General features: G+C 49.6%; 1 protein-coding gene across 1 annotated transcript in view; it reads right to left on the minus strand.

The window, feature by feature from the left end:
* PAPPA2 (pappalysin 2) overlaps positions 1 to 27,946 on the minus strand; it is a 92,785-nt gene that overhangs the window by 20,871 nt on the left and 43,968 nt on the right. Inside the window, exons 11-17 of the mRNA XM_087732243.1 lie at positions 27,241 to 27,372; positions 23,701 to 23,836; positions 23,241 to 23,457; positions 12,650 to 12,821; positions 10,088 to 10,265; positions 7,649 to 7,862; positions 594 to 762 (exon numbers count right to left, since the gene is read on the minus strand). Of these exons, the coding sequence (XP_087588369.1) occupies positions 594 to 762; positions 7,649 to 7,862; positions 10,088 to 10,265; positions 12,650 to 12,821; positions 23,241 to 23,457; positions 23,701 to 23,836; positions 27,241 to 27,372 (1,218 nt within the window). The remainder of the gene's footprint in view (positions 1 to 593; positions 763 to 7,648; positions 7,863 to 10,087; positions 10,266 to 12,649; positions 12,822 to 23,240; positions 23,458 to 23,700; positions 23,837 to 27,240; positions 27,373 to 27,946) is intronic.

Genomic DNA, 27,946 nt, shown 5'->3' on the forward strand with positions numbered 1-27,946 from the left:
CTGGGTGGCAGCCATCTGGTCCAGTCTATGTGTGCTTTGCACTACTGACCAGAAAGCAAATTGTTTTCCAGCTGCTGCTGGATCCCACCACAGGGAATCGACCGCATTTCTTTTGACAAGACCCTTCCAGCAGGTTGGATGTGAAACCTGGGTGGAAGAGCCTGGCAGGCAGCAGCCTCTATCCCCAGGCAAGCCCCTTGGTTAGCAAGACTGCTGCAGCAAGGTTGCCCATCATCCCAGGCAAATGCATTCACAGCAGCTCCCAAAACCTGCTGGAAACACTCTACTTTTGCTTTCCAACCCTTTTCACTCAAGACAAGCAGGCTTGCTTAGGACCACCAGTTGGAAGGGTCTCCAGAGAGCAGGAGAGCATGCCCAGCAGCAGTGAACCCTGTGCCATGGCTGGTATCCAGCAAGAAAAGGTTTGGGTTTGCAGGGCAACTGCTGTTTAGTGGTGCAAGGGCATTTGGCCCTAGGGATGGCCAAGCTGCCGCGGGGTCCCTCTGCACAGCAGGGCACAGGGAGCTCTGCTGCTTTCAGATCCTCTGAAGCACAACACTTGGCTGATCTCTGCCTCCCCCCAAGTCACTCACCTGTTGTCCCTGCGGCTCACAGTTGAGGACGCACTGACTGTCCAGCTCGAAGCCCTGGGTGCAGTTGTACATGCCCTCGAAGACGGGAGGGGGCGGTTCACACAGCACAGGGACGCAGTGCCCCTCTTCCCACTGCCCGCTCTCCAGGCACTGGACCTTCAGGAACTTCCTGGGGAAACACACACACCAGACTGGGCTGCAGCACCCCGAACAAACCCCACCTTGGCTGTTCCAAGCATCCCACAGAGGCAGGAGCAGCCTAGAGACACCTCTCCTGGAGCACAACCAAGCGCCCCGTGTGAGGCTTTCCCATGCCATCCTACCCCTCACCATGGGTGGGTCCTCCCGAAGGGACAGCCCACACTCAACAAGGACCTTTTCTTCCCCTCGCTGCAGGGATCGCACTGATTTAGGAACACTGGATGCTTTTTCCTTACGCTCACCACCCCATTGCTCCCTGCCTCTCATGGTGCCCCCTAAACCATTCCTTTGTGCCCCGCAACGCCTGCAGGTCCTGGGCTGCTTTGTCCCACTGCCAATAGCTACATACTTCACTGGATGGAGTAAGCCTCCACCAGTAAATCCTGCTGGCCTGTACCCAGCTACTCCTGAGGCTCCTCTTTGTACTCTAGCCAGATCTGTCAATCCTGCTCTCGCTGAGAGGCTGTCATACTGCAGCAGACCAATACCATCCTGTGCTGCTAAAACAGCCCAGGCACAAACTACTTGCCAAAAAAACAACGAAAAAGAAAGGAAGAAAAACACCAGGAGCGGAGCCCACCCGCTTTTCAGTCTCCTGTCCTTGGCAGCAATAGAGACACCACGTCTTTTACACAGAGGAATCAAAACCCCACAAGGTATCAGGCTGGCTAGGGACTGCTCTCCCAGAAGAGGACATTTCACCACGACTCCAGACTTTGACACACAGGTTTTGACAGTGCTAATTGCTCCGTCTTTAATGAGATGTTTCCCCCAGCCCCCTCCTGTCCTTCTTTACTGGACAGCCTGCTCCAGTTGCTTACCCCTGCCCTCTCCATCACCTGTGTCAGCAGGCAGGGCTCCAGGTGCCACGTTATGGAGTTTATAGCATGCTGCAGGTACATGGAGAGGAGTTTAACTGGGTAGAGAAACCCCTAGGGGCAGGCACTCAATTGCCCCTTGTTCTGAGCAGCAGCAGACATTGCGTGGGGCCACCTGGCTGCCCCCCGACACACAGTGCAGGGTCACGCAGCCTGGAGCGGCAAAGGGACCCCATCTGCACCCTGCAGTCAGACATGGGTCAGGAGCTGGTGGCCATCCCCATCACATTTCTGCTGGGAACTTCTGGGTGGGAAATTTGAGAGCTTTTTGAAACTTTCTCATCTTTTTAAATATTTGCAACTATTAGAGGTTCCCCTTCTCCCTTCAGAAATCAGGGATCTGTTTTTCCTAAAGACTGTATAAGGGGGACTGTGGGTTCCTGCTGTGGTGAATTCAGGCTCCAGCAGGTAATGCGGAGGCAGGCAGGGGAGGGGATGGGAGGTAGCAGGGCCCCCAGCGCAGACTTCTGCACAAATCTTCCCACCAGACCACGCTGGGAGCGTGCGTGGCTGCAGTGTGAGCACCTGAGCAGCAAGTGGTGGTGCAAGGTCAACCCAAGAGCAGTAGCCTTGAATTGACTGAAGGGAACTGCAGCTATGTACTGTTTTGGAAGGGTGGTGAGGAAGAGCAACTCCGGATCCCATTGTGGGCATCTGTGGTTTCAGCCCACCTCTAATTTAACTTTCTTGATTGCTTGCCCTTTCCACTGGGATGACGGTCATTGCCTTTCAAAGATGTCCCCATCAGACCTTGCCTCCTCCCATGTCTGTTTGAATGCTTTGCTTTCCCCACTTTTAAAGGCGAGCAAAGGCACATGCCAAGAGGTACTGATCCATGTTGGAAGTCCAGGTCCTCAGGCAACATTTTCCCCTTCTTGAATTGCTTGGCACACAGGGTGTGATCCAGCTGTATGACTTGCAAGGGGTAAATCGCTGGGGGTTAAGGTGACGGCATTATGGTGATAGGAGCAAACTGGTGGTGTAAAGCCTCACTGCAACAGCGATGCCTCAGGCACTGAGCAAACTTCTTTACAAATCAGGAGCATCTCAGCCACATGCTACTTCTCACTCCCCCACCACTGGCCACCGGGGTATAGCCAATGCACCCACTGCACCTCCCTGTTGCTCCCCCGAATCGTGGCAGAGGCCCTTTGCCCAGGAGCTGCAGGAAGACCTGGGGAGAGGGGCTGATCGTGGGGAGGACACACCACAGGAGCTGCAGTTTGCACAGGTGCACACTGTGGTCCAGAGCCCCATCATCTTCCCTAGGGCTCCTCATCTTGATGTGGTGCTGGAGTGACCCCAGCAGGGGCCAGCGCTCTGCATGGCCTCTCCCACCTCTCCCCAAACCTGCACTCCCTCCCCCAGATCTGGAGGGAGAAGCCACCTTGCTCTGGAGGCTTACCCCACCACCAGCATCTGTGCTGGGGAACTTCAAACAGGGATAGCCTGGGCTGACCCCAGGGTAGAAGGTGGCATGTGGACCACTGCCGCACGTATGAAGTGAGCAGTTTATATTAAAGCACAAAGAAGGGAAGAGAGAGGCTTTAAAAAAAAAAAAAAAACAACAACAACAAAAAAAACCACAACCTCATAGCAGCTTGAAATTTCCAGACCCCCTGACTTCTTCTGATCTGGGTTAGCGGCATTTCTCAAGGATTAACAAGGAAGCCAGGAAAATCAGAGTCAAAGCTTCCCCCTCCAACTGGGCAAGCGGATGCCTAACGGGTAGCGGAGGCAGGGGAGACGTCTGAGGCCAGCAAGGGCTGCATCTGACGTGAAGGCATGAGCGCTTGCACGGCTCTGGGAGCTGAGCACGCAGGAGCCTGGCCGGGATCCAGCCGCGTACTGGGGCGGCCAGCTTGGGGGAACTGGGTCTGCTGTACAGGAACAGTGATAAATTAGCCTAAAACCTCATCTCCCATGGTGGGAGACTGACAGCTTCAAAAAGAATAGCGGGGAAACAGGGAGATTTGCTGGTAAATTGAAAGAAAGCAACATCAGCTTTGTAGGACCTCTGCTGCTGTGCTCCAAACAGCCTGGGCAACCTGCGCTGTAAGTCTTCATCAGAGACCTTAGAGGTGGAAGTGACACAGGAGTCCAGTTGACATGCTGTGTTTTCTTTACCTGGCTGCTTGGTTCCCTCAGCTGCACGGGTGTTTGCCTTTTATCTGGAAGGGGCCAGATGTGGGCAGAAGCAGCAAGCACCCCATGCCTTTGCACCCACCAAAAATGTACAATGGCCCGGTGCCCTGCTAAACTCCGATGGTCCCAGGGTTAGGCTGTCCTGCTTTGCCTGCTGCAGTCTTTCTGATACATTTCCAGGCGCTGGTCTGCTAACTCCTTCTAGTGCATTTTCTCCTCTGTGTTCTCCTGCCTCCTCTCCCTCTTTCATGGTCTCCGTGTCTTTGAACGGGGAGAGGAGGCAGAGGGGCCAACATCTCCATGGAAGCTCATCAGGGGGCTGGGCTGTCTCGTGGCTCCCTTGATCTCTGGTCAAAATGCAGGCTGAGACTTTCAAAGCTGCCTGGTTCTTCTTTGCTTCATTCCCTCAAACTAGCAGAAGGGGCTCAACCCCTCACAAAAGTAGCTTTGAGATCTCAAAATCTCTTCTCTCCAAGGAATCATCCTGCACTGGACAAGTAAAGCAACCGTTTTGCAGAGTCTGACCTTTTTGGTCCCCAAACTGAGTGCATCCCCCCAGTATTAGAGTGCTGCTTTAAAGGATGTCCTAGATATGCCTGTCAGAGAGCTGCTTCAGATGGTGCTTTGTTGTGGAAGCAACAGCAGGGACCACTGTGGGGGTGATGCCCATTTTCCCCTGAAGTATCTGATCTCTGGCTTTCAGGCCAGCTCTTTTCAATGCTGCAGCCCTGGATGATGCCAAACATTGCTCCTTGGCAGTTCATTGCTCTGTGCGACCCAGGTGGGTGCGTTGATGCTGCCATTGAACAGATGCTGCCCAAAACCAGAGACCTCTCATCACAAAGCATGAATGCATGTGTTAAGTTCCCCTTGTTTCCATTATTTTGGGGTTAGGTGTGAAATAGCTTGGCAGCTGGAAACTAGGCTGTTATGTGGGCTCTCCAGGCTGAAAACAGATTTCCTTTAGGAAGAGTCAAAGAAGATTTACCCTTCATGTCAGCATCATCAGTCAGATGATCCTGCCAGCAGAAAGGCAGTAAATCTCTGGCAGGATCTTGATTACACAATCAACATTTCCTCGAGGATCTCTTGTTGACAAGCAGTGATTTCTGAAGGACCTTTCCTCACTCAGGTTAATAGATAAAAGCATCTTCTCCAAGGCAACAGATTTCTTTATCCCCTTTCTCTTCCACTTATGCTATGGGAAATGAATTTCAACTAAGATTGCAAGAGCCTTCTAAGTAACCTTACTGCCCCTGCAGTAAAATTCAACTAAGGAAACAGAAGTGAGGGAATCATATGAGCATTTGTGTCCAAGAGCATCTTGTCTTGGACAGAGACAGCTGGTTCCCAGCCATGGCTCAGGCCTGCATAAGGTGGGCACCATAGACCTACCACGTGAGGAGCAAAGCCCTAGGGCTTGGGTCCCCAGTCCAGCTGTAGCAGCCATGGTGTTTTACGAGGTACATGAGAGAGGAATGCACTGCAGAAGGCTGATCAAAAAAGCAGCTAGTCAGGAGGTGATGCTGAGCCCTGGCTGGTTGGGGTTCCTGCTCGCTCACATTACACCTTAACTGTCCCTGTCCACAGGGGATCCAGAGCCATCCCCGAAGGAAGGTGCCTACAAGTAGCCCCTGAAGGAAATGACCAAGCTTCTTTTAACAGTGCTGTGAGAAGATGAGCATGTCTTTCACATAGCAGAGTGGGTTGATCCCTTGGGAACCCACAGACACCTGAAGATGCCTCTATACCTTCCCTGGAGAACAGTCCGAGCCCCATAGCTGTTGGCAAGGCCGGCTGGGGGTTACACTCTTTCCATTGTTCCCCTCTAAAATGGCATGATTGCTAGACCTAGAAGAATAATTCTAAGGGAGCCTGGCTATATTTCAAAGGTTGGGCTAGTTAGCTGGCATGGGGAGTCTTCAGTGTCAGTGGTGGATCATGCCTGACTTTTGTCCAATATCTAGTACACGTAAAGAGTCTTGCTTTCTTATGCCTATCAACACCTGTACGACAGTAAATCCTTTAGCAAGGCTGGTGCTTGCTGGTTGAAGGACAACAGGGAGACAATAGATCAAGAACTCAGTTTGCTGAACCCAGAAAGAACGCAGCAAGGCTTCAGAAGACCCCAAAACCTGATGTCTGAGCCATCAGCTGAGACCCTGCTCCCTCACGAGCACATCAGCAACCTGCACCTCACCAGTCCTGGCCCCTTCCAGAGCTCTCCATCACCTTCTCCAACACTGGCCTGAACAAAGAAAGCAACCTCTCACTCTGGCAGCTCCCATCCTCTGCCTGCCAGGGCTGAAACACCAGAAGGATTTCCAGCAATCTAGCAATTGACTGGCCTGCTTACTGGCTAGTAGCTGCTACTCATTACACATGCCAAGGGGTTTGTACTCATGCTGGAGTATACACACAGAGCTCCAGATGAGATGGTACACTGGCATTTACACTTCCAAGGAAAGGCTTTTGCCTTGAATCAGGCCACTCACATAGCAATTAATCTGCGTGATAAGAAAACAATGAAGTTTCTGCTTCTGCTAATGTTTTTTTGCTTAACGTAACAGGATTGTACTCTACGATCAAAGATGTTAAATGAATTAGTAGTAATGATAATAACAGATGTGAAAATGCTATGTCAACGTGCATTGCTATGAAAATGTAAACCACTTTGCATGATTTTCCTTGACTTGTCTCACAGGCTGTTCAGACCCATAGAGAAGTTACACACACATCAGAGGAGCCTCGGGAACCCCCAGAGGGCATCCTTCTTACCAGCAGTTGCTGCAGTATGACTGAGATGGCCTAACTTTGCAAGCTGCATTGATGTGATTGCACGTCCAGTGCCTGCAATGCCACAGGCACGCAAGCTGCTCCGCAGTTTGCAAAGCAGTCCATGTGATTGTAGCCATAATCATAATTTGCTTAGCTCCCCTTGGCCCAAGAAATGCTCCTAACACTGTGAAAAGCTGTTTACAGAAACCACTTCCTTCATTACGAGGCAAGAAATTTGGCAACTGCTTCACAGTGCGCAACAACCCTACCCCAGAGCAAAGCAGAGATGAAGTCTGCATCCAATTAAAACTGGAAGGGGGCATTAAACAATTAGCACATAATTACCTGATTTGGGGTAGCACCAAGACTCTGGGGAGGACCCAGCCAGTGCCAGGGAGTCTTTAGTGACCGTACCCAACAGGGACTTCAGCTGGAGGCATTGCAAATGAAATGCTGCTTTACCCCCCAGCATCATGACATCGGCTGAGTGCAGGGTTAGTGAATCACCAGGAATTTTTCCCCAAAGCATCAGGAAAAATCTTCTCCAATTGAAATGCCAATACTTGAGATTAAATTTAGCCAAGATGTGAAGGGGGTAAAATATTAACCCTGACAAAAGGCAGTCATTCATTCTTACAACCCCCAGTGCCTTGATCTATGTTTTATCACAGGAAAGACAGCAGCTGCAGGAATCTTCCAGCACCTTATTACATCTAGTTACTTGAGAGTCCACGAACACTTCTGTACATGGTTAATTTTCAGTAACTGACAAGTATGTTGAGGTGCACGGGAAAATTTTCCTGCTTTAGGTTAAGGCACTTAATGTACACATGCATGCAACAGCAGCTTGCATCTTGTTCCCACCTACTTTCACCTGAACCAGGGGAATGCCTCTTGTACCTCAAGAAATCTGTATGACTAAGCAAGCTGCTCTGCCTTGTACCTATCAAATCAGCTCTTCGAGGCTGCCAGTGTACCATCACCTCTCCTCCTTGCTCATGCTGGGAGGAGAGGAGAAAGGAAATAGTGATAACAGATCCACCACAGACTTACTTCTTAGGCTTGCCCACTGCATTCTCGGCCACGTGGTATCCAGGCTTGCACTTGTAGCGACAGACCGAGCCAACATCATGGTTCCCCTGCAGGCACCGCGGGACCAGGAGCTTGGCATTGGCCACTGCAGGAGGTGTGTCACATTCCAGCTTGCAGTAGGCTTCAGGGAGCGACCAGAGACCATCCTCCAGGCAGGTCAGCCACTGGTTTGTTCCTGATGCCAAAAGAAAAGCAGTATGTTGGCGTTACAGCTGACCTGGGGATGGAATCCTGCTGAGGAAAGCTCAGAGCAACCAGCAAAAGTCCTCTTGTTAGAGTGGATACTGATGCCAAGGGAGGCAACAAATACGAAGACCATGGACTCCGTTGCATGGTTGATCAGGCTGGGGCAGAAACCAAATTCCTTTAATGCAGACAGAAGCAGGGAAGGGACAACTTCTAGGGAATGGAAAAAGGATCTTGGTTCTGCAAATCTCCCCAAAACTTTCCCTTAAACTTCCCTTCTCTGGTGATGCTTCAGCAGAGTCTTCAGTGGGCTGGGGGCTTTTGTGTATGACAGCTATCAATCTGTCATATTTAGTTCAGCCCATCTCCATCATCCCCATCCCCTTTTTTTACAGCTTGTCCTTGCTACACATGCACTGCAAGTTGGAAAGTGCCAGCAGGACAGATGTGGGAGCCTTAACTGGTGTGACTGGGAATTCAAATCACCCATTACCCAAGGCTTGGGTTGAGTATTACAGCCCAGCTCTCTGTTGTCCCTCCAGAGAAAAGGGGGTTTGGTAGACCCAGCTAATGGGTGGCCGAAACTGCACAGCTTTGGGTGCCTGCGGTAAGTGTCCAGGACTGCATCATCCACATGGTGTGGATGATGGATGGTTCACTGGGAACTGCTGAGCAAGAGGAAAAAAAAAAAAGCTGGACTGGAGTGAATCGGACTCTTCCTACTGAAGGGTTTGGATCAGCAGGTTACTGGTGCAGCCAGACTGCTCCACACTCCCTTCAAGCATTGCTTTCTTTTTATGGGATTGCTGCTCTGCCTACAACTGCTCTTGGACCAGGGACAAGACCATGCCTCCATGCAGCGCCTGCATTCCCAGCGGGCCTGCACCGCCGAGGGTTGCCCCCTGCCTCTGAGCACCGTGCAGCCATGTCATCCTTTCTTTGCCTATTCTTAGCATTTATTAGCCTTGAGAGCCTTCCTGTAAGAATCCAAGCCTTCAGGGAGAACAAGAGTCGGGCACGTCCCTGCATCGACAGCTCAGCCAAGTCTGCTGGACCTCTGTGAGTTTACCCACGTGGCTCGGCAGCCTTGGCTGAGCACCACCAGCCATCGTGTCAGCCACTGGAAGTCACCCAGGGCGCTCCATCAAGGGGATGCCTTCCCACCAAGGGAGCCCATGGCAAACCTCCTGTTGACTTCAGCAGGAACAAGAGGCGGCTGTGAGTGAAAGATCAGATTAAAGCCCTGCCCTCAGCTGACCCACCCAAGGCAATGGGCATCAGTTCGTGCAGAATTTGGGCTGTAGAGTCGTCATTCACATACTACCCTTTGATCAGGTCACGTTGGGAACCTGCCGGCATCCCCCATCATGAAATTAATTCCCTGCAGTTTTTGCTCCTTAGATTTAATTTTTTTTTTTAAAGTAAATGGTTTTCATACATTTCAGCTATAAATGTCTGCATAAAATAGGGCACCCATTAAAATGATTTGTTGTATGTGATTGTTCAGAGCAAAGGCGCTGGTGGAAACTCATATAAAGTCCCAATGCTTGAAGCTGTCAAGGCAATTACCCCCGAATCCCATCCAGCTCAGCCTTGTATAGACAGGAACAGTAGCTCTCTTTCTCCGACTTGGCTTAAAAACATTCCTGCGGCTATTGATGGAGTCAGCAGAATGAAAGCCAGGCCATGGCATGTCTGGGGGACTGCTGTGTGTCTGGGTGGTGAACATCTCCCAGATTGCTCTGTAGCTGTGGGCATCAGTCTCTATGGCTTTATACAGCCCCAGGACTCCTGAACCACACACTTTCCCACAGCCACCAGGCAGCAAGCCACTTTTGGCTCTGTGAAGTCCTCTCTGTCTGTCCATGCTGGCTGCCTGCACGCTTCTTGCCTCCCTCATCCCCATAATGCTGGAGGCTGCCAGACCTCACCAGCTATCCTGAGAAGACATCCCTACACCCTGAGGTGGATGGATAAGGGCTGCCAGCCAGGGGATGGGAGTCAAAGCGAATTATCCCCACACTATGGTGTCCCTGCTCAAGAGGGATGGATGCCCACCATTTTGGGAGGTCTCTGAAGAGCCCACCTGGCTGGGGGAAGCCAGGATAACCAGGAAATTCAAAGTTGCAATGCTCTGTTTGAACAGCTTGGGACAGGCATGAAAAGGTCGCACCAAACAGGGAGAGTTAAATCTCTCAGCACTCCAGGCCGTACCTTGAAGCTTGGCTGGGTGGATGCAGGAGAATGAGCATCTCTGCAGGTAGGTGGTCCCCTTGGGGCAGGAGAACTCGGCGTAGTACACATGGGACTGGTCAGGGACACCGCAGTCGACAGGGTCACAAGTCACAGATCTGTCCCACCGCCCTGAGCTGCATGTCAGCACCACCTCCTGCTGTAGAGAAAGCAAGGCCTCATCAGACCCCTGCGAGTGAGCTTTAATCCACTGGTTTGCCACCACAGAAGAAAGGGCTGACCCAGGTTTCAGGACAAGGAGACCTTTCCCCCATTTTTCCTCCCCCAGTGTGCCCTTTCTCTCCACTCTGGACACTGAGTCAGGAAGCGCCTACCTGTTCACAGGGTGACGTTTGGGCTGTGAAAGCAGTGAATGGCCCTTGGGGTAACACATAAGCCACCTGCACAAGAGGACTTCTAATGCTTGGTCTGTAACTGCTTGCCTCTAGGAAAATGCCAGCTGCATACACACTGTCTGAGCGGTGGCAGAGCACATTAAGGGGAAAAAGGAAAATCCCTTCAAGATACACTACCACTTACTGAGCTACAAGTTATTCCCAGCTCTGTGCACCACAATTTTCTCCCCTACAAGATCAAGTCTTACTTCAGCTGTTGATGAGCAGCTCTCCTGTTGATTGTTTTTCCCTAAATACACCGATTTTCTCATGCCTCAGCCCACAGACCCCACTGAAATCACAGGTTCATAGAACTTCATTTACAAATCCTAATTACACAGCCCCTCTTACACAGCTGGGGGACTGCATGAGAACAGAACCCCAAGTAGTCCCACCACTAAACATGATGAACATGTGCCATGGACTTCATCAAAACAGAGTGGTGGATGACGGTGTGCCATGAGCAATCTGGTCACTGAAAGATGTCCCTAGCCGTGGCAGGAGGGTTGGACTAGATGATCTTTTAAAGGTTCCTTCCAATCCAAACTGTTCTATGATTTCCACTCCCAGACCACTAACCCCAGCCCAGCAGTCCTTAGGGAGGAGCTGCAGACCAAAAATTTGTCTTTCAACTGTTCCTGATGTCCCCTCACTGGCTGAGTACAACCGCGCTGCTCATATAGTCAATTGTGTGAGCTGTCCTCCCAGCCAATGTGTTTTGATTGAACCTGGATGTGGTGGCTTTGAAGGACATCACTAAATTTGAGTCTGGTACTCTTGGGTGCACAGCAGGATCATGGTGTAGCTGAACAAGGTGGAGAGGATGCTCAGGGAGAGCTGTGTGCATTTTCCCAAAATGCCTCATGATGTGTAGGGTCACACAGCCAAACCAGTAACATCACTTGGGGGCTCAGGGCAGGGCACCTGCAAGCTGCCATCTGCTGTGACAGCCACATGGCAAAGCTCTGTCCAGAAGTTTCCCATCTTGCTGCCAAATGCGTGAAAACTGTCACCTGAGGCAGATTTATTTTGTGCAGTTTCATTTCAGAGGAGAACAGGAACATTTTGTTTTCCCTGGGCATGCCTTGGCCGACAGAGCTGTGTGGCCATGTAATTAATAACCTCCCTGGTGACAAGGGGCCAAGCGGTGCATCCCCAGTTGCCTCATTGCATTTTCCAGCACCCACCTCTCCTTCGGCAAACACCGATGGCTGCAGCACGGGCAACCTGCCTGCCAGGCATCATGAGCACTTACAACTCTCCAAGTGGATGAGAGGTCCATCCTGCTGACATGGCCTGACTCACCTCCATCTGTCTCCACCCCGTGTGAGTTCATACTCTCGCTCAGGCTGGCATGGGGACAGGCTGAGTCCTGAAGACTCCTGTTCCCCATCCAGGAACAGCCTAAAGATGGGACACACTGTGCCCAGGACCCTGCCAAGGTGACTGCCCAGACCCGAGGCAGTTCAGCTCCCAAGGACACATCAGTTCCAGGTCTCCTCAGTGAACGCCTAAGAGCCGTGTTGGCTTGTGGCTTTTACGAGGCATCGCCCAGCCCTCTGAAAAGCAGGGCAAACTCTTTCATGGTGACCTCTGTGCTGCCCCACTGGTGTGGGCAGTGTAATTGCAATGCAACACAAAGGAAGAAAAGCTCTCGGCGCTGTCATCTGCCTCTAAATACAGTCATTCTGCAATGACTTCATTTTTTCCTGAGCCACTAACTTCAGCTTTAAGAGAGAAAATGTCCCAGGGATGTTTAGTCCTCCCAGCAATGCCCATCTGGAGAACAGAAATGTATACCTCTCCCTCTGCCAGAGTGCATCACTCTGGCTTGGGACACCCCCTGCAGCAGCTTTTTGCCTGGCATAGCTGTGATCTGCAGGCAGCATCATGGTCTGCAGGCAGCTAGGAGGACTACAGCAAGGGAAGGAGAGAGGTCCCCAGAGCAGGACCACCAGCTACTGGCACAGACGTCCAGCACCAGAGCCTCTATTGGGCTGAGGTTCATGGGAAGAGCAGTGAGGAGGTTGGGGCTGGAGGAACAAGGTGTCCTGGGGTTGCTCCAACCACCTCAGGGTGGTTAAACCTTTCTTAACTAGCACTCGGTCCACCAGGCCACGAGGTCACCCCCACCCTGAGGTCCACTCACCTGTGTGGAGCCCAGGCTCTTCCCATTGCTGAAGTGGAGGACAAAACCCTTTTTGCAGGTGACAGTGCACGCCATGTGCCTTGGGCCGTCAGAGGTGCAGTTGAGGGTGGCAGTGTGAGCAAGCAGCGGCCGCATGCAGCTTCCCGATCCTGCACAGGCACCATGGACACAGCTGTGGAGGAGAAGAGGGAATGGATCAGCAAGCGGGTCCCAGGGCTTCTGCAGCAAGGAGGGGCTCTCTCTGGGTAGCACCTGTGTGGGATGCTCAGTCGGTCACAGATGCCTACAAAGATGCACACCTATCCCTCAGTCCCAGCTTCTTCCAGGCTTGAAGTCTCCTGACAATGATGCCAGGGGGCACTTTTTCCCAGCTCTGCCTTGGCTGGACCTCAGCCCAGCCCCAGCCCACACCTTCCCACAGACCATCATGTCTTTCCAAGCTGATGAAAGGAGACATGGCCCAACAACACCCCTTCCAAAATCCATGCTCTGTGGTTGGTCTACTCCAGCTCCTCTGCCCCAGGGTGTGCAGGCTGAATTGCACAGAGCCTGCACACAGCCTGGCACCAAAGGGGCTGGTGGTGCATTGTATAGGTAGACCAAGGGAGCAAGAGGAAGGACATCGTGGGGAGAGGGCAGGCAGGTGACATATCCACCATGGCCACAATTCCCATGACCAAAGTGGGAAAGTTTATATCAGATGGTCCTATCAAGCAGCACTCCTGAATGCACAAGGAATAAACAACAGTCATTGTAACACCTTCCTGAGAGCGCTGCAGCTTCTCCGGCAGCAAGGCAGTCTCTACCACATGACAATTTCTCATCTCCAACATGCTCAAATCATACTGGACACCAGAGAACTTGTGGCAAGAGACCTCCTGAAACTGTGTTCTGTGGTGCTATAGGGAGTACACTGTTAGACTCACACGTGATTGCAGCCGCTCACATGTGTCCTCCCGTACATACTCTGCTCACACAGGTGTCTCAGACATGAGTGTGTAGGGACAGACAGTGAACAGCAAGAGACATGCACTTTCCAAAGGCAACAAAGCCCAAACAGTAACATTGGGTCTTTCTCCTTTTTGGCAACTTTTGAATCTATCTATGCCTCAATTTCAATCAGCCTTAGTGCAGAATAAGAAAAGATTTGCAGAAACAGATGGTCAGGAAAAAAAAGATGAAGAGGCCTTTTTAAAGCCTGTGCTGATAGAAGGGCAACAGGTATGTCAAACCCTGTATTAGACATCAGAGAATCCACAGAGGAATCTCCGCTTGCAAGGAAAGGTTTAGATGGAGAAGGAACCCCTGCAGGGGTTCAAACTACACACAGTCTTCCCCAGACCTGGAAGCAGAGTTGCCCGAGCTTCATGTCCACGCAGCCTGTGGTGGAAGAGAGAAGCTGAAGATGCTGCAGCTGTCTCCTCCACCCCACTCTGGTCACCTTCCCACTCTGCTTTGATGGTCTTCAGCAACTCTGCTCTTCCCACAGGCTCATGCAGCATTTCAAGCCTGTGCATGTTGACATCAGGCGCTTTGGGATCAAGATCCTCTCAACACACACCTGTCCAGCTCTAGAGACTCAGCTGTGGCCACCAAGGTTAGATGCAGCTAAAAGGAGGAAGTACCCTCCCTGTGCACCACCTCAAGTTACAAGAGGTCCCGGTAAAGCTTGCAATGTATCACCCATCCCTGGGAAATAAACAGCCCCCTCCTCACTGCAGCAGCTTCCCACCAAGGACCAACTGTTTAGTACTGATTAATCAAGCATCACAAACAGTCCTATGGTAAGAGGAGTGCCAGCCAGGGGGCTATGGTCTCCATCAGTGAAATGCAGCCAGTAGATTAACTACCTGGGATGGAATGGAGCCAAGACACAGGGTTGACACAACAGCTCCCACAAGCAAATGCCCTGATTATCTCGTAGTCAGGCTTTATCTTTTACCAAGTGGTACCAGTGCAAAAAAAAAATGACAGCAGCCCTCCTGAAGCAGGGGCAGAGGTGCTGCAGCTTCAGGTGATAACTGGGGAGAGAAGGGAGGGAGGCAGACCCAAATGCCTTCCCTCTGCTCCCTGCTTTGCATGGGGCTGCTGACAGTTTTTGTGCACTGCTTTTGAGCCAGGGGAGGCAGAGGCAGCCTTTGCCTCTTGCATTTGCTCAACCTCTCCAGCCAAGGATGCACTGCTAGAAATCCCACAAATGACACAAAAAACACCAAAACAAAAAAACAAAAAAAAAAAAAAAACAAACGAAAAAAAGAAAAGGTGCCGACAAGAACATTAAGGGAACACAATGTGCTGTTGACTCTGGACAAGTCCACCGAGCCAAAGACATGGTGGAAACCTGCAGGCCACAGCCCTGAAAGAGCCGATGGGCACGGGAGGGGACCACAAAGGAGAACAAGAAGAAAGGGGCTGTTTTTTCAATGCAGACCTGTTTATGAAGTGAGAAATGGTTTCAGGGCAGCTGCTGCAAATTCTTTCACTAGCTTATATTTCCATTTGCTTCCTTTTTAAAGAATTTGTTTTATGAGCACAGCGTTTGTCAGGTCATTAGCTTCTGAGGGCATCTGGTACCAATTGTAGCCCTCTCCCCTCCCCTCCCGCAGTCACCTTCCCTGGGCAGTTCCTTTGCTCCCTGCCCGTGCCCCCCACCCACGCACACACACACACATGCTCCTGTCCCCAACTCCACCTCCCCGTGATGGAGCCGCTGCCCCAAACCTCCTTGCGTGCGTGTCTCTGCCCATGCGTGTGTGAAAGGAGCTTCTCCTCCTTCCAGCCTTGCTCTTGCCTCCCATCCCCTTCCTCACCAGTCATGGACATGTAGGGAGCTGCAGCTGGTGTGCAGCATCCCTCCTACTGTGGTGCTTGATGCTACATCAACACACCACAGCAAGAAAGTCCTTACCTCCAGGTGCCTCTGGGCACATGGGGATTACCCAGCCAAGTCACAGCCCACATGTTGGGAAGCAGGGCTGGGAGATGAGTGGTGAATTCACCAAGCAGCTGTAGGCTACAGGGCAGCTGGGTGGCCGCAGCAGGACCCCAAGACACCTAACTTCTTCTGCTCGTGAAGTTGTGTTGAGTTACAGAGCGTGCGCTCATCACAGCGGTGGTTCAGAGGGGGTGGTTGCACCTCCGGACACATCCAGCCAGGCCAAGCACTTGGCTGAAGCAGCTCTGCTTGATGCTGGTGGAGCAATGGCACATTGTTGGGGGCAGCCTCAGCAGTCGCGACAACACTGTTATTAAATAACAAGTAACGAAGCACTGATCCTTTTTAGCACTTCTGGACCCATTTTGGTTTTCCACCAGTTCAGATGTGTAACCAGCAATGCTGGTATAAAGTAGATCAAGAGGTCAGCAAGTTTCTTACTGTATTATTATATATGCTAAATGTTATCTAGATTAGTTATACATAGGGGATCAATAATTATAGGCCATAATATCAAAATCTGTCTTTATATATACACCACACAATACACTCATGCACACATTCTATATGTGCATACAGATATATTTTAGAAATAATTGGCTTTCTCTTTGCCCCAAAAGATGACTAACTTACCACTGTTTTCTCTGTGACTAACAACACCCCTATCCCACAAATACCCACCAGGTTTTCTTTTGGAAATGATCCGACACCTATAGACTCAAGTTCTGAGAATCTGTTTTCATCCTACACGTAGCTTTGAAGTCTGGTGCTGCTATTCCAGACCTGAAGAGTGGCTCCTGTCGCTGAAAGTTGTCTGATTCTCTCAAACGTATCCGTAAGTTTAAAAAAAAAAACAAACAAAAACAACCTACAAATTTTGCCTTGATCGCTTCTCCTTTATCATTATCAGCATTATCATGACTACCTCTGCAATACTCTGGGCCAGGACACCCTTGAGCCTGATGTCATACAAGTGCAGAACAAAAAACACACCCCCAAACCACCCCTAAAAAAAAAAAAAAAAAAAAAAAAAGCCATGTGGCCTGGCCCCATCATGATCCACATGCCTTACCAGGGTTCAGGTAACATGATGGAATAAATCATTGCTCCCAGCTGGTGGAACACCCTAATGAAGGCTGGACGAGGAAATGGTGTAGTTAGCCCAGTTCTGATCTCAGCATGAAGGAGTTCTTTCTCCTTTCATGATAAATGAAATTCCTGTATCACAGCTGCAAACTCCTGACATTTGGCCATTTCTGATTCAGGCCATATAAGATGTGGGATGAGCCAATGTTTTTTTTCTGCATGAAACATCCAAAAAAATTTCCATTTTTATCCCAGCATCTTTTGAAGCTCAAACTAATGATTTGTCAACAACACTTTCACAAAATACCAAGGTTTTTCTCCAAACTTATTCCACATCAGCACCAGCCTGCATGATTTTCTGGGCTCACCAACTCCTATAATTCATACATCAAAGAAAGTTTCAGATCTGGAAATCTGTGAAATTCTGCCTAGCAATGGCCCTAACTGCTCTGGAACGATAAGAGCTTTGTTCTGAAATGGGACCAATTCTATAAACCAGAGCAAAATTTTCCTTTTGGATCCTTCATCTTTCTATAATAAAAGCAGGAGGCAACCGATAGCAACAGAGCATGTTGAGCCGGTGGTGACGATGCTGGTAGGGAGACGTGGTTTTGTTGTGACAAAACCCAAATTCTGAAAAGCTGAAATTTCCCATTTTACAGCAATTATTTCACGGAACCCAAAAAATACTGATGGATTTACCCAAGTCAAGCTAAGCCAAGCCAAATACAGTGCAGCTGCCTAAAGTATAATAAATCACCCAATAAACTGCTGTAGTATCTACCCAAGCTTTCAACCCAAAGATTGCTGCTAAAACAGCCCTTATCATCAAGCTCCAACTCTAACAGAGGAAAATTATTATAAGAAGTTCATCACATGGTGCAAATTTTTGGGGGAAGAGGAGGTTATAGGGGATGTTGATGGAAAGGTAAAAGGTTTCAGCCAAATCTCCTGAAGTTAAAAGTAGTCACTGCATGTACTCTGGTGGAGTCTGGATTGCAGCACTGAACATCAGTGAGATAAAAGATGTTTACCCCAATGTGGTCTAGCAAAAGAAAATAGCTAAGAAATGAGAAAAGGTGTTTTGGAAATACTTGGGAATTTCTCCCTTCAGGCATGTTTCTTGTGAAGGGGAAAAGTCTCACTTTTCCAGTAAATCTGATAGCAACCATCCTTGTGGGAGCAGGCTACATGTACAGACCCAACAGTGGTGATGCTTCTTGATTACGATCTTCATTGAGGTTGCCACCTCAAGAAAAGAGATTTGCTTCTGTACGTGACTCCCAAAGAAACTTGGCAAAAAAATAACATTCCTGTGAGTCATCCACTGTCATCTACCTCACAGATAGAGAAAAGGCACCAGTAAGATGTCAAATGACCTGTTGGCCCCTCCATAGCCAAAGTGACAAAGGCAGAAAAAGAAGCAAGAGCAGGTCAATCTTAATATATTTCCAGACAGTTCCTTTCCATGGTTTTTTGCTGCTTGCTACACCAAAGTTTATAGATTTATAGAAGCACAGAAAGTGAGACTGAAGGGGATGTCAACTTTTGTCTAGTCAGCTTCCCAACCTGAGGTAGGATGGACCATACCTTCATCACTCCTAAGAGGAGTTGGCCTGACTCCTGCCTGAAGGCAGATGGCCCATCTGCCCATTGTGAGAGCAGCACACAGGTAGGATTTATCTGCCAGTATTCCTCAAGGGTGCATATTCAGCTATCCCACCTTTATCCATATCCAATCCCCACAGCAAGATGCTGCACCTTATTTCTGTCACTTCCTCTCTTGTCCAGAGCAATTCACTTCTGATTCACATCCACCACCAAGAAAGATGTAGAAATAGTGGAGGGATTTCAAAAGGGAGCTGCAAGCAGAAGCCACAGCTAGACTGCAAGACTTACGCTATGAGATTTAAGAAGGAAAAAAATACTTATCATGACAGAGAGGAGACAGCGAGAGGATCTGATCACTCTGTACAGACACATACACACAGAAAGGAAGTCTGCTGGCAGGAGGCATTTAGACCTTTCTGACAAGGATGGAGCGGAAGCAACAGCTTTCATCTTGAAAGCAGAGGCGACTTCTCAGCAGAGAGGGTTACTGGATATAAGAATAGCTCAGGAGGGGAGATGATGGACTCATCACCTCCTGCAGCCTGTAACATGAGATAAGAGAGCTTGCCGAAGGACACGTTTAATCCAGTTTCTGTGAAAAATGCTAGTACCTGTATGTGACATTAGGGAAGGCCGGGCAGAATGGGGGCAGGCTGGCTGCAGCAGTACACCGAGGGCTCTGCAGGCAAACCTCGGGGTCTCCCAGCGCTTGTTCCCTTCTTCACTGGACACAGGAAGGACACATAATGTCCACACTGGTAAGAGAATAAAGGAATCAAGATCAAGCTTCAGGGTTTCACCGGGAGCTGTGCTGGGGTCAGGAAGGAAATGTGCCTTGCACCACACAACTGCTTTGTGTAGTAATTCACCTTCCCTTAAGGTATCAGGGGTTGGCCATGCTTGGAGCAAGACTGGGTGGCCCTTTCCATGAGGTAACACCAAGCACCCTGTTTCTAAACTGTTCATCCACCGTGTTTGACTCAAAATCAAATTGGTGTTAGGAGATATTTTTTTCTAGGTGAGACTGGCTAGTCTCAGGGAAAGGCAGAAGATGCCTTGAGCATCCTAAAAAAAAACCATATAAAGCATTAAATGGAAGAAGCTGACTAGGCTACAGAGAGCAAATTGAACGGGGCAGCCCATGAAAATGGTCCTTGCACCTCCAAGGGTTTCCCTTGCCACCTTGCAGCTGGACAGTGAAGCCACCAGTTGAAGTGAATGATCATCCTGCAGTAGAGCCTGGACCACTACTGCCCATCAGCCAGTCAGGGACCCACAAGAGAAATGCCACAGGTCAACTGGCTTTGCTGCCAGAGAAGAGGCACCTTGAGAGGTCTCAAGGGCAGAGCCAAAGGCTGAGGTGAGCCCATGCCCCAGGAAAGGTAGTGATCTGGATCCTGGGCTTGGTTCTTGAGAGGTTTTTTCCTCCAGGCCAAGGAGAGAGGAAGTGTGTGGTGCAGTATAGACACAACCTGCTCTGATGTGCCTTGTGCTGCACCCATGATGCTGCATTTGCCTAGGAGAGGCAGGGAACAGACATCCAGGCAATACGTGCTGTCCTCATGGCAGACAACTCAATGCTGGCTGTGCTGTGCACACAAGAAGAGCCTGAGCAGACAATAGCTGGGAGGACAGAGGAGGGATGGAGATGCTTCTTGACCTGAGCACATCTCAGTCCATCGAGGGTGACCTTGGCATCCCAACATAAGCATCCATTTTGTGCATGGGCCCCGACCATGGGGCACCCTAGGCCAGAGGGAAGGAAAGGAAACACCAGCTTCTCTACCCAGGGTCCCCACAAATTTTCACACCAGCAAAGACACAGTTCATAAGTTGACCCTGCATAAATTTGGTGCCTGGGAGAAAGAAAACAAGCCAAATAATACCTGCTTGGGAAATGGCCCTCTTTTTTTTTTCTGAATAAAGTCTAGCAATTGAAAATACGTAAACAACCACCTCCTCCATCTCATTTTCTCTTCCTGACACCTACTTTCCATATAAAAGGATCCAAACCAGACTCCCCTTGATGCATTAAACCCACTTTTGGGGGAGCAGAGGAGGGCACTCACACAGGAAATAAAAACACAATGCAGATTGCATTTTGTAGCACCTTTCCTGTTAACTCACCAAGGCATTTCCCAGCATATGCTAACATAAAATAAAACACACTAAAAATAAAACCAAGCTAAAAATAAACATAACAGAGGAAATGAACAATGTTCCCCTGGTTCAGTATATAGCCTGTACCAAGGAAAACAGGAGGGACTGTGGCTCAATTTTAAAATACAAAGAAAAGGATAAGAACTGGAGAGTTTGAGCTTCCTGGGTGGAAACTCACTAAAAGTCTGATTTCTGCTTGACCTCATAAGGTTGCGACTGGGTACAGAAAGCAAAGAGCAGCCCTGAGCTGCTAGCAGAGAGAGTAGAGAGGGGTTGCTGGTAGCGAGGTGTGAGGGAGCGACACCACGCTGCTTTGGTCTGCAAGTGCTCTTCCAACCTTCAGTGCCTCAAGCAGGTCCAACAGCAGAAGGCAACTCTTTTTTCAAAACAAGGATGTGCTTTTCTAGCATCAAATACCTGCTGCATCCTGCCCTGGAGATGGCTGCGTCCCATCAGCAAAAACATGATCTTTTTGTGTTCCCCAGCCTGCAAAGCACTTTGAGATCCTTCAAGATGAAAGATGCTACAGAAATACCAAGCCGTCATATATTTATTATTTTGGCAATGAGCATTTCTAGACTCAAGTCAGGAAACCTCATTTCTTTGTTGCTTTTGTTACTGTTGCTTTCTTGGGTTATTTTAGGAAAGCACTCACATGCACGTACTGTGTATATGAGGCTGGGTGCGTACGAACGGTCAATTCAATTCTTTACAGGAATAACACAGATCTTCTGTGATCTTTTACAGTCGAATGTCTCTAAACCTATTAAGATTTTATATTCCTGGATTTTTAGAAGGGATTTTTTTTCCCTAGACTCCACCTGCCTTATATGAAATGGATTATTAGCCCTTAAAAATAAAAACACTGTTATTTTGGAGATGAAATAGATTTTTAAAATATAAAGGGGGAGGGAGGTATTTGGATGTTTCCTGACTTAATAGAGGCAGATCCTTTACTATTAGTGAGACTACTGGAGACTGTAAGCCTAGCCCCCCTCTAAATATTCAAGCCTTTTGTCCAGAAAAGCAATACTATAAATAGCATTTCCTACTCCGAAAACTCTGGGGATCTGATTTACTCTGAGTGTTTGCTAAGGGCACGTGTGTAACCTGCAGTTCAGCATACTGCAGCTAAGCCAAGGCCACAGGGAGCCCACAGGATGACAGTGAGAGGAGGAAGAGAAGATGCGAGGATCCTGCTGGGTCCTGCCGTGCCCATGCAAAGGGGACAGCACACAGCTCCATGCGCTTTGGCAATACAGGAACTGGCTTGTACTTCAGCTACAATGAAATTTTTAAGAGAAAAACCATATACTTTCCTCTCTATTTGTCCCTATATGAGCTTCTCCCCATCCATAGGCAATGCTCAGCTGCGTCCTGTCAGTCTATTCCTCCTTGCAGTCACTTCTGAGGGGGAGGGGGAAACTCTCAAGCAATGAGAGCACAAAATTATTTTAAAGGATGAGAAATGTAATTGAAAAACCACATCAGTTGGCTGGGGTCTTCGAAGCATGTGTGTACATAGCTGTAACGGCTACCAGGAGGAAACAGACTGCATTTCAGGTGGACACTGATCCTTTAATGTAAGGCTGAGAATAATATTTATATGCTGACTCACTAAGATTTATGTTTCCATATAAATCACACATGCACTTAAAAAAAAAAAAAAAAAAAGTAAAAAGCAACTGCAGGATATTCATGGCTTCCAGAATTCTACATAAATCAATTGTACCATGATCCCCCAAGCTTTTAAACACACTCACACTCATTCATTATCGAGGATGTTTGTCCATCCAGGGCCATCAACAGAAGAAAAATGACAGTAGCAGCAATGCGATGACCTTAGCCAAAGCCCTGCACTCTTAACGCCCCCACAGCTCCAGCAAAGCTTGGACCCAAAATCAGTATTCCCAGTGGTGTGGTTTGATCCAGGGCTGAACCAGAGCCCTGGATTGGCACGCTTGTAACTTCAGGGAGCCTGGGATCCTAAAGCAAAGCCAGACTTGGCAGGTCTGGTTGTCATCAGCCCCACTATCCCTCTAGGACAGAGCTGAGCACCATCCCTTTGTTCCTCTGTGGGCACGTGCCTCTGCTCAGCATGCTCCTTCCGCCTTGTTTATTTAGTCTATCTTGGACAATGGTCCTTCCCCATCCCTTTGCCAGTACGACCCTCTCGGAGAGCAGCGCCCATTCTGCAAACGCTACCTCTCATTTGCTGCTTTACGAAGACAGGCAGATGCCTGCGAGTGCCAGACATCAATAAATTAAAGTGCTGTTGCTACTATTATTATTATCGCCTCATTATGACGGGGGCGGCGTGAGACTTGGTGAGGAGCCTGGGATGGACGGGGAGCCAGCGTGGGGAGGAGAACGATATGGAGAGCTGCAACCAGGGAAGCTTCATCCCCATCTCCTGCAGTGTGGAGAAGACTGGGGTGGATGGTGACTGAGCTTATAAAGCACATGCGGAAGAAGCCTACATTTCAGCTTCAGCAGCAACCCTCAGCAATAACTCCTTAGCAAAGGGAGCTTGGTTTTCCCACTGGGGAATGGTTCTTTAATGCAGTTTTGTGCAGATGCACAGGCCACGCACAAAATCTATTTTGCTGCTTTCCCCCCCACAGTGAGATAAGCAAATCAAGTCTCATTGCACTGGATTTTCCAACAGCACCTCAAAAGCCACCTGAGAATAGTCACGAAACACTCAATGAATATATAAAACTCCAGAACCGAAGCACAAAGCCCCAGAGGAGAGAGGTACTCTGGGTGCCTGTTGGGAAGTGCCCGAGGAGACCATACCTGTAGTGCTGGTGGCCATGTCCCTCCTCATGTTGTAGGAGGCAGGTGGTGTGGTCAGAGACAGGCTGAGCTGAGGTCCGCAAGGCCACGGCTGCAATGCCCACGAGTGGGGAGGAGAAGTTGAGCAGCACTGAAGCAGCCCAGTGGGACGGGTCCTCCTGGCCATGGGTCACATTGATGACAAGTGGATTGTGCTGGCATGACAGCTCATACATCCCTGCAAGATGGGGCAAAGAAAGAAGTCACTAGCTCCACTCCAGGGATATTTTCTCTAGTTTTGATTTACCTCTTCTGCTCCCTCATGCATCCCAACAGACCAGCTTAGGAAGCAGAAGATGCTGCAAGGTGGGGACAGGGGACACCAGCACCCAACTCAGTGAGAGACTGCAGCAATAGTGAGGGCTCCTGGTGTCTCTGCTGAGACGGCACGGACTGGTGCCACAGCCCATAGGATGCTCACCCAAAGAGTGGTTCAGCCCATCTACGTCACTCAGCTGCACGGTCACCCTTGGCTTGCGCTGGTTGCTTGGGATGGTGCCGTCAGAGGCCAGGAAGACCAGGAGGGAAGTGGGCACTGCAGGTCTCTCAAAGCACACCTGGGCAGGAGGGCAAGAGAGACCCTGAGAGCATGCATACCAAATACAGCCTTTCTGATCCCATATATGCAAGAGGGAGAGAAAGAGGGAATGTGAGGAGAGAGCAGGAGCAGGGTTAGGGGGTCAAGACTGCAGATGTTCAGGGCAGCAAATGGATGGGAAGAGAGAGAGGAGGGAAGGAAGGGTGCAGGAACACAGCCTTTTCCCTCCTAATTCCCCTTCTCCCTTTCACTAGTCTTCCCCACGTGTATCAGTCCTGCCTTGCCATAAATTTATGGCATCCTCCCAGCTTCCACATTTGCTGCTCTTAAAATTGAGCAACACCTGACCGAGACCTGGATAACCCCTTTTCTGCCCTCCCTTCCCCAGACTGACTCCCACCCCACATGGTGCCGGTCAGGCAAGCAAGGCACCCAGAGACCACAGCTACCAGCCCTGCCACTGAAATATTTCCATTAAAACAAAAACCCCATAGAACAGCCCCAGTATGTGGAGTGACTGCAAACTGTCCATCAGCCAACATGCAGAAAGATTTGTGGGAAGAAGTCCTGCCTGCTAGGAGAGCCGACAGCTCCCCACTTGTCTACAGCCCCGAAGGCTACAGGAGACAGCCGGGAAACTTGCGGCATCAATCATGGCAGGGCAGATGTTCTTTGGAAGTAAGAGGATAGAAATGTTTTTCTCCCCCACCCTGGTGCCCCCCACCCAGTGCCGAGATGTGTTTTGATCAAGACCCACCCTATGGAGCGTTTTTGCTGAATGCTGGCATGGAGGAAGCCCAGAAATACAAGGCAAAGGTGTATTTTGGAGGAGGACAAGTCCTGGCTGGCCAGGCACAGCCCAAGAAGCAGACTGCAGCAGCAGAGGGGACAACCACCCGCTTCACGACAGCAGCCCAGCCTCAGGGTGGTTTGTGCCACACCAGGCATTACTCATGCACGGGAATGGGACAAAACCTTGGGCTTCATCCCAGGGCTCCCACCCTGCAGGGAGGTGCTCGGCAGCAAACACCCCATGAGCGAGTCCCCAGTGCTGCCTACACACTCCCTTGGCCAGGGCTTGCTCTTGGCCCTGCTGCAAGGAGTGGACCAGAAGGCTGAAGCTGCCCTCCCTTTTTTCTTTTTTTCTTTTTTTTTTTGTTTGTTTGTTTGTTTGATGTATCCCCACTGTCTCCCCACCTGAGCTCAGAAGCTGGTGAGAAACAAAAGCAAGAAGGGAGGAAAGATGAAGAAGAGTCAGCAGTGCTCAGAGCCTGCTCCAAGGAGCCCCCCAGGACAGAGCTGCAGCTGGGAAGCCCCAAGGAGCCAGCCAATTTTAACCAAGACACCTGCTGCTCACTCCCCCAACTGTGGTTCCTCAGAGGAGGAGAGATGGTTGGAGAAGTCAGGTGATGCTTTCCCTGGACTACACAGCTTAAGGTGGAGGGTTTATTCTTTCCCTTCCTACAGTGCATCCACTTGGAGGTGGAAGACACTGGCCCCAAGTTAGACCAACAGCAGCTGACTTGACTAACATCCCAATTACTTTTTTTTATTTTAATATGTATTATGTGCCTGACCACAGCAGGCTATCTTAAGTTTTCTCCCTCTCTCTCCCCCTTTCTGTTTAATTTCCTGCATGTTACACATTCTGACTTGCTTACAAGTGATTTTGATTTCTCTCCTCATCAGATGTGTTAGAAACTAAGAACAAAGCATGTCCGGAGATCTGCAAATCATAACTATTTCCATGTGCAGACCCAAGGTGCATGGTAGATGCTTTGTTAGGTGGCCCACTCTTGCCTCTAGTCCCAGACCCCTTACACCATGACCCAACCCTTCCCTTGCTCATTGGTGCCACCTCTTGAGAAGCACTGTAGGAAGCAATTCCTACCACGCGATGAGTTTTGTGGTGTGGCTCTAACCTGGGTGACACAGGTGCAACAGCTTTTAAATGTCCTTGGGAGTTGGTGGCCACAAAATACCATGCACACATGGGTATGCATGTGGACGAACAGCACCGTTCCTGTCCAGGCAGGAGGATGTGCTAGGCAAATTGTCAACAACAAGCTGTCTTTCCTAACCCAATATGTTACCAATCAGGCAAACTCTATTAAAAAAAGGGAAGAAAAAAAAAAAAAAAAGAAGAAAAAAGGCATATTTATTACTAGTCCATAAATAATTTTATGGGCGGAAAATAATAGCAGTCCTAGAGAGAGCACGGAGAACCAGTAATGAAAGTCTTTAATATAAACATCCATAGAGGAAGAGAACTGACCACAAGCTCCAATAAAACTGGAACAAGCTTTAACCCCTGGTGAGAAGTGGAAAGCAAGCTTTCATCTAGGTAGGGCAGAGGGGGAGATCGCTGCTTTCTCACTAGCGAAGGAAGAAAGGAAGCACATTTGTCATGGCCAGAGACTGAAGCTGGAAAGTAGGTTGTGAGCACACAGACAACGAAGAAAGGAAAAAAAAAAAAAAAAAGTTAAAGGAAGAGAGACAGAGGGCCTCAGAGGCAATAGCCATGTTTATTGACTCAGGTTTGACAATTCACCAAGTCGACTGAGCGTCTTGGGAAGAAATCCTCTCTAGACAACCTCGAACAAAGCAGGGCAAGGTGCCCCTCACACTGCAGAGGAAGCAGCATGCCAGAGCCCAGCTTTCCAGTAACAGCAGGCAACAGCCACGAAACCTCTAAACTGTGTCTGTGGTCAGAAAATCAATGCTGTAAAAATCACATCGGCCTAACCCTCAGCTCTCCTCTGTCCTGCTCCTCTGCCTGCTGGGACAGAGAGGTTTGACCTTCCAGGTGCTCTCCCAGAGGCAACCCCTGAGCCCCCACGGGGCTGCAGGGCCAGCACCCTGGGCACAGAAGTGCCTCCTTTGGTCTGGAATCACCGGGGGGCAGGAGGACCTGCATGCCACAGCTGATTGCTGTGGGCTCAAGATGCTGAGCAGCAACCTGGAGTGCTCAGGACCCCTCAGGATGGCAGAGTATATCCAGCTATCCTCTGTTGCTCTTCACAGCCATTGGGAACAAAGGCAACTAGGACTTTAAACACAGCTTGCACCCACCCTTTGCGGGTGTAATAGCACAGCTTGACTGCAGGGAATAGTCAGGAGCAAGTTGTTTCTCAGCCTCAACACATTTCTGTGGGCTTCTGGTTTTGGGCACAGCCCTTCTCCTGGCAATCTGCCCCAGGATGGGTTTGCTATTCACAGTGGGAATGGGGCAACTACATAAGTCCCAGCCACAGGCATTTGGGGTTTGTGAAGAGTTCAGTAGGATATGAAGTCCTATCTATCTGAGCAGTTTTTAAGGCTGCTGTAGCTCCTACAGGACAGAAAAGGAAGGGTCTTTGTCACCAAATTGCTGGGGCAAAGACAAGCAAATCCTTCTGTACCTGACCACACATCCTCACTTACCTTGAGCCAAACTCCCTCATCACCCGTCTTCTCCTCATCTGGATCCTGAGCGTTGTCTTGGCTGGGAGTGCAAGGGAACCAAGCAGCCAGGGAAAGGTCCTTTGGCACATCATGAAGGTGGGATTTACATACCTGAAAGGAGGGATTTATTTCAACCCAGAAAGAAGCAAGGAAAGTGAGAGAAAGAAACAGCACCTACAAAACCTCAAGGAAGGCTCAACAAATGTTGAGAAGGATCCCAAGTTGGTTCCTACCATGAAGAAAATTAGGATGTGGGTTCCTAAGCAGGAGTGACATCTCACCGCCCACACGCGTACAGGAAGCCTTTGCCATTTTGAGGTGCTGTAAATATGCTGTTTAAGCACCCCATGGTGTCTGTGGGGCTGAGTAAGAAATAATGAGCCAAGCTGTGAGATGGTAGGTAAGACCACAGCCTCCGGATTTTGGCTGGGCTGATGAGAGCTGAAGGTGTGATTCATTTGCCTGAATACCAGTCTTCTGTGCCATTCAATGCCCTACAGTATCCCAAACATCCCCATACGCCTGGCAGACAAAACCTGGGGGATACATGTGTCATTCTAGAGAAGCAGACACTTGAGCCCAAGGCATCTCACTAGACATATACATCTGGGCAATTTAATCATGCTGTAGGTCTCAAGCAGATTGTCCCTTATATGAGGTCAATAGAAACTCATGTGTAAAGGGC

This window comes from Nipponia nippon, unplaced genomic scaffold (assembly GCF_047370975.1).
Source record: "Nipponia nippon isolate SJK-2023a ecotype South Korea unplaced genomic scaffold, ASM4737097v1 scaffold_5, whole genome shotgun sequence".
Lineage (NCBI taxonomy): Eukaryota > Metazoa > Chordata > Aves > Pelecaniformes > Threskiornithidae > Nipponia > Nipponia nippon.